This window comes from Gavialis gangeticus, unplaced genomic scaffold, assembly GCF_001723915.1.
Source record: "Gavialis gangeticus isolate Ggan-Ray unplaced genomic scaffold, GavGan_comp1, whole genome shotgun sequence".
Classification (NCBI taxonomy): Eukaryota; Metazoa; Chordata; order Crocodylia; family Gavialidae; genus Gavialis; species Gavialis gangeticus.
This window is the reverse complement of record NW_017729033.1, coordinates 94474998-94482231: the sequence shown is the minus strand read 5'-3', so window position 1 is coordinate 94482231 and position 7234 is coordinate 94474998. Positions and strand designations below refer to the sequence as shown.

Below are 7234 nucleotides of genomic sequence, written 5' to 3'. Positions count from 1 at the left end.
GCGGGGCCCCCCCCCCCCCCCCCCCCCCCAGCCATAGGGCCAAGCAGGGCAGCATCACACCAAGCAGTTTATCTGGAGCAGGGGGCAAGCGAAAAGAATGGACTGGTGCCCTCTGCCTTCTGCCCACGCTCCCCTGAGCCTCTGCCACAACCCTGTAACCAGTATGTCTATATGGGGGGGGGGGAGGGCACACAGGGGAATGAATAGGGCACCAGGGTCAGTTGACGGGGTGGCTGCTGCCTCTGTTGCTGCTGCTGCTGCTGCTGCTGCTGCTGGAGTGGAGCAGATGCCATTACAGCAGTGGCAGTGGCAACAGTAGCAGCAGCCCGGAAAAGTAAGCCTTTGCTTCTACACATATTTGTCTGTGCATTTGCTCATACCCTACCCACAGGGGTGGGCAATTATTTGGGTCAATGGGCCACATAGGGAGTTTTGATGAGCTGTTATAGGCTGGGTCTCCCAACCCCAACAACTCACCAAAACTCCCTATGAGGCTTTGGGTTGGTGGAGAGCAGTGTTCAGGAGTGGGACAGGTTTGATCCACTCCCTGCATGCCCTGCCCTGTGGGGGGGAGGTGGCAGGGGGCTGTATGGGGATGAGTGGAGGGGGCATGTGCACATGTGAGGGGCTGCGTAGGAGTCAGCCATGGGTGAGGGGGTGGCAGGGGTTGTATTGAAGATGTGTCATTTGAGTGTGGGGGGACCTGCCTGGGAGCCAGCCAAGAGAAGGGAGGGAGAGGCAGGGGGTATGTGCAGTAGAGTTTGTCCAGTCAAGAGCTCTCTCTGCAGAGCTTCATGTGGGACTGATCCCTGCCCAGGGCAGCCAGTGCCATGCTCCCACCCAGCCCCATCCTGGGTCCCGGCCAGCACACAGCTTCTGGTGAGGTTGTTCCTGGCATAGCTACAGCTTCCCAGGCTCGCATTGTCACCAGGAGGCGAAGGGAGCAGAGCGACACCCAGCCAGCTGCAGCCATACCGGAAGCTGCACACTGGCTGGGGCTGGTAATGCTGTTCTGCTTTCGTCACCTTCAGCTGTAGCTGCTGAAGCTTCCCCCCACCCAGCTGCCTGGACCAGCATGGTGCAGCACAGCAGGGGCAACAGCAGGAGTCACAGCTAGAGGTGAGGGGAGCAGAACAGCCCCTCTGGCCCCAGCCCTGGCCAGCATGCAGCTTCCAGTGGGGCTGTTTCCAGTGTGGCTGCAGCTGGCCAGGTGCTGCTGTGCTCCCCTTGCCTCCAGTGGCCACTCTTCCTCCTCCCCCTTGCTGCACCATTCCAGGTGGGCTGGGGGGGGCAGGGGAGCTTCACCCCGACTTTTCCCATTGGAGGTGTGAAGAGCAGAGGAACGTCCAACCAGCTGCAATGACACTGGGAACAGCCTTGCCAGAAGCTGCACAGTGGCTGGGGCTAGGGCTGGCAGGAGATGGGCATGGCCATGGACTGCCCCAGTGGGCACAGGTGGGATTCAGCCCCATGTGGAGCACTGCAGGGGCAGTCATGAGCCAGATCCAGCCAGTTGGCAGCCAGACCTTGCCTATGGGCCTAATTTTGCCCACTTCTGCCCTACTGTCTACGGTGGTCGGGTCATACCCACACCCCTTCCCCACACTCTGGGCACTCAGCAAGCTCCATGGTTTTCTGTATTTTACTCTCATCTGAAGTGTAGAACTTTAAGACATAAAACTTGAAAATGCATAGTGAGAAAATCCGCCGATGCAATAAGAAAAAGCTGGGAGTATGGGGTAGAGGGGGTTAACCATGTTTATCAAAGACCTCACAATATGTCAAGAGCAAGTTTGTTGCATGGAAGGACTTAAAACTGAAAGGCAGACTTATGCATCTTGGAGAAAAATGGAAGGATAGGATACAGATTGGAAAGTGTATCATTCATTAAGTCCTTGACTAATTAATACTCTTCAGATAAGAACCAGCTAAAATAAAATCAAACAGAGGAAAAAGAACAAGAATATCATTCTTTCGAATATAGCTGTTCTTATCAATTTTTTAACCTACAACAGTAATGAAGGTATTTGTGTCTGCAGTAGAAAATACCAAACTTGTTGAATCCTTCATACCTATTGGTAGTAACCTCTAGATTTGGTTCTACATTACTGAAAATGAAGTACAAAAGAGCCTATCATGCTAAAAAAATATTTTTAAAAATATAGCCAAAAAATTCCAGAAGTTACACAGAGATGGGTAATTCAATATAAATAAATCTTGAAATTTAGTAGGGTCCATAGCTGTATTGGAAAGCTTTATTCTAACATAATAATTAGTTTTTATAAATATATACATCCATGTGTGAGCTCTTATCTTTAAAACGACAAAGCACAAATAAATTTTAAAATGTAATAGTTCCATGCTTGGTCTATAAAGTACCTCATGAATATGCAAATTACCATGGATCAGATCCTAATAATATTACGTAAGCATTCCAGTATATGAAAAATGCACGTGTGTGTGCGTGCATGTGTGTGTGCTGGTTCTTGAGCCTTTTGGATGCACTGGGTCACATTTACAAGTTTTAATTCCCTATCATGAAAGCTAAAACTTTTTTTTTCTTAAAATAAAAGGTGAAATTCATGTAATACTATTATTCCTCAAGCTGGAATCCACTAATTCTGTTAAATACAACAAGGAAATTCTTTGAATAATATCAATGGGATGATTATAGTACAAGAAAGGATATCAGAATCCCACCTGATACAGAATCCAATTTTGCCACATACACTCATTACTCACCATATGTAAATTAGTGGAATTACCTGCGGACTGTAATATTAGTTGTTGTGATTAAATGTATTAGTTGTTGTGATTAAATTAAAGAAGTATTAGACCAGCTTCTTGAGGAAATAAAATAGACTGATTTTCAAATAATTTTAGTTACTGTACTTTTGCTCTTAAAGGCATCTTTATAGTCTGTGTGGGGGTTTTTTTGTTTCTACCTCAAGCACTTCCTTTCTCTTCTGTATAGGAAGAGCCATTTGTGATGGTATCCGAAAATGTTTTGGGGAAACCGAAGAAATACCAGGGCTTCTCAATAGATGTCTTGGAAGCCTTAGCCAATTATCTTGGCTTTAAATATGAAATTTATGTTGCACCAGACCACAAGTATGGAAGCCCCCAGGAGGATGGGTCATGGAATGGACTGATAGGAGAACTAGTGTTTAAGGTAAGAATATTAATAATTTATTAAATTAAAGGTGTATAATTAAACCAATAAATATGAAACTTATTTACTGATTTTGCATCATTGGGTGGTTCACCTGATGGTTTAGTGATGACATTTTGTGTGATGTTCACCGACTACACTAACAGAATCTGCTCATACTACCAAGGCCCTGGAGAAGGTGAACAGGATCTGAAGATGGAATGATTTATCAGTGACCCCTGGTGGCCAATTAAATGGTATTAGCAGTTTCTCAGTCATCCATTATTACACTGTGGGTTTAAATAAGGCAGAATAGTGGGGGCCCCTCAACATCCTAATTAATTTGGTAAGACCTGGCATAAGCAAGAAGAATATATTGTTTTAGATGTGAAAACGCATTATAGTAATTAGTAATAAACAATATCAATTATGTATAGCACTTAGAGAAATATTGGTGAGATTAATAAATTAAGTATGTAATCAACAAATCTTTTACTGATGTATAATAGTAATTTCATTATACAGTTATATCAATCAAAGGCTTTACAGAATTAATCTGTAATTAATAAACCATTTGATACATTTCAGTTTATAGTAAATGTTTAAGATCATAACACAACTAAATTAAACCAAATGAAAATAGTGCATTTCACTTTTTCATCGATCTCATCTAATCTGATCCTTTGCCTTCACCTTCCCTGATTTGAAATTGAAGATAATACCTTTTCAGAGATACCCTGCAAACTTCATAGATAGCGGTAAAGTTTCCCTATGAATTTTACCACCCTAACTTCTGTTGGTATCTGTGGAACAAATTTTGGTTGGGGTCCTTGAATGTGTGGCTCTCCCATTCCCCACCAGAACAAGGCAAAGATCTATTCTCTGTCTTTTCTATCACTGATGCTTGTCTGCTGGAACTTCTCAAGGTACGCTGTAACTCTGTGGAATACAAAAATAGAGAAAGGGAGGTACCATTACTGTACGGCTTGAGAATATCAATATGGGAATGTAGGTGAAAGCTACTAAACTATACTATTTCACCTCTATTGCTGCTGTTGAGCATCTACAGAGGCATATGGCCAGTGCAAAAAAAGGTCCAGCTGAAGTCACAGCCTACCAGCTGCCTGTGAAGCATAGCTTCAGCCTCTCTCAATACAGGGCCCCAGTAGACCTATGCTATCACTGGGCCCCCCCTCTACATGTTACAAGTATCACACAATTACCAGGTTAATTATGCAATTTAGACCAGCTACACATGCAAATTTACTATTGCACCATAAAAGGTCCAACCATCTATAAAGTTATTGCTGTAAAATGTACAATAAAATCTATTCAGCATTCATTTTGCATGTATAGCAGGGTCTGCTTCTAGGGCTGGGAGCCCAGTCAGCTGACAGAGTTCCCAGCCAGTGCACCACGCACAGCCAGGGCTGAGAGTCCCACAACTGAGGGTACTCTCAGTCCTGGCAGCACCCAGCAGCTGTGGACTCTGAGTCCCAGTAGTGCCCTGCATCTGCTGGAACCCAGAGTCCTCAGCTGCAGGACTCTTGGTCCCAGTAGTCATGGGCCACTACTTCAATTTCCCAGCCCCAGGGGTGCCCCCCATGGCTGGGAGCTCTTTCAGCTGAGGGGGCTCTCAGCTACGGGAGCTTACTTCCGTGGGACTGGCATTAGCGCCCAATGAGTTCTAATGCCTGATTCCACAATCACTCATTAGATCCCATCACATCTTTACCTGCACATGGAGATGGGGCCTGGTTGTATCACTCTGTAGATGCTCAATAATACCTGCAGAAGAGACCTAGAGATAATGCAACCTTCAGAAACACTTCAGGAAGATATAAGAATGACTAAGGTTGTTTCCAACCTTCCAAAAACCACTTCAAATTGACCTGGGTGAATCTTTCATTTATTAAGTGTGGGTGCAATACACCCCCCCCCACTGCATGGGGGATGGAGCACGGTACTACTGGAGCCCCTGGACTGGCAGGTGACACTGGAGAGGCAGGCAAGAAGCAAACACATAAAGGCAAGGCACTTGCCTGCCACTGGTTTTGTCTGGCTGACCTGGGAGCTTTGGGGAGGGGCTATGTGGGGTACTGAGCTCCACTGGAGATAGGTATGGCAGCTCACAGGTTCCTCCTCCCAGCCTCTGCTTCCAGACCAGATGCTGGAAAAAGAAACCTGCCCACTACTGTCACTGTTCCTAGCTGAGCCCAGCTCCTTGCACAGCTGTTCCCCACAGACTCCATCTGGAGCCCATCTGGACCCCAGACTTAGGTTATTCCTAAGAATGGCTCTGGGGTTCCTCCTGTGACTGCATCAGTCCAGAACAGCAATGCGGTGGGTGGGTTTCTCTTTCCAGTGCTTGCTCCCAGCCAGTCGGAGACATGAAGGTGGGGGGAGGGGGACGAGGGGCATCAGGGAGAAAATGCAAGAAGAGGAAACCCAGGTGCTGTCACTGCTATCCCCTGCAAAGCTCAGCACTCTGAACAGCTGGGCTTCCCCTGTACCCAGATCAGCCAGGGTAGCAGCAATGGCAGCTAACTGTTATACATACAGTAGGAGATGGTACCAGAGCTAGAGAAGTCCAGCCTAAAAATATAACAAGTGAAAGAACAAACACTTGGAGAGGACAGGAACGAGAGGATAAAATTAGTAGTGAGACAAGTATATGGTTACACAGATTAACTGCAGATAATAAGTTTGGTCTTGATCATTATCTATTAGCCCAAGCACTTAATGATCTAAGGCCCTGTATCTGATTTCAATGGCCCCTACTCTTTGTTGAAATTGCCCATTAAATTTTACCTGCAAACTTTGCAAATTGCTTCCACAACCAATCATTGAGTTATTTACACTTACATCATTTTTGGTGGCTCCATGCAATGTGTTAGTGGGTAAGCAAATTGAAAGCAGTATAGACATAGCAGAAAGCACAGTCCTGGCCTTGCAGAACTTTTATTTTAAAAACTGAAAAGAAACCTCTCACCAACCTGTCTTGAAAATCTGCTTCCTTCTTACTGACTGTTAGCTCTGTTCTGCTCCCAGAACTCAAAAACCTACCTAGGAAAATGGAAAATATTCTTTAGAAAAAGTATCTAAATTATTGGAAAAAAAAATATTTATAGAGTTGCTTGATTTCTGTCATTCAAGTAATAGTCCTGTTAGCATCATGCAAAGGTAGTTCATGAATCCATGATCTGAACTCTGGACTTTGGTACATGAGCCAGGATAGATCTGGGTACAATGTGTACATGCACAAGTCAAATATTTTCTAAATGTCTTGGAAAATTGCAACATTCTCATGACACATTGTTGAATGAATCACAGTGAGAGGTGTCTCTAGTGGGTTATGGAATAGAGAAAGATCCCACACAGTTTACTGACTCGTTTGATGCACCTGGCTGGGGGAGTATTTGGTTGATTGCGTGATTTCACAATGATTGCACACTTAATTCATACAACACAATTTTATTTTAAAATTCCTTGTTATGCATACAACACTGCTTAGCTTTAAGAAATCCTTCCCAAACAGTGCTATAAGAATTAGTATTACAAAAACAACTACAATTACAAGTAAAGGTTATTTCTCATGGTATACTTACAATCGTAGAATTCCTAGAAACCAAATCCCCAAGGATACTTTCATTCTTTAGTTATGGTTTTAGCGTTGGTCTCAGCAGTGATAGGAACAAGTCCCCTTCCTTCGGTCCCACTCGGGCGCTCCTCAGCTTCAGCATGAACGGGAGTTCTTGTTCACGGAGAGGGTGGTTCAGGTGATCAGTCTAATCTGGTCTACACTTGCGATTCTTCCTTCCGTGTTCTGCAAGTGAGGTTACCTCCAAATTGGGACCGTAGGTTACAGTTTTTATTGGGTAAGTTGCTGTCTTGGGTCCCTCCTACCCAAACCTGTCACTACTCCCAAATTTGGGCTCAGATCTTTTACCCAACAGATTCCTTTCCTGCATCTTCTTTGGGAAATTTTCCATACCACTGCTGTGACCCCTTGCCAAGCCCTTTCCAAAAGTCCCTAAGTTTTGATCTCTCGGAATGTTTACCTAAGGGTCGCTTTTAGGTTAA

The 7234-nt window shown here is 44.7% G+C and overlaps 1 protein-coding gene across 1 annotated transcript in view; it reads left to right on the top strand.

Annotated features, from left to right (window-relative positions):
• GRID2 (glutamate ionotropic receptor delta type subunit 2) overlaps positions 1–7234 on the top strand; it is a 1321020-nt gene that overhangs the window by 963447 nt on the left and 350339 nt on the right. The window contains exon 9 of the mRNA XM_019526356.1: positions 2975–3172. Within this exon, the coding sequence (XP_019381901.1) occupies positions 2975–3172 (198 nt within the window). The remainder of the gene's footprint in view (positions 1–2974; positions 3173–7234) is intronic.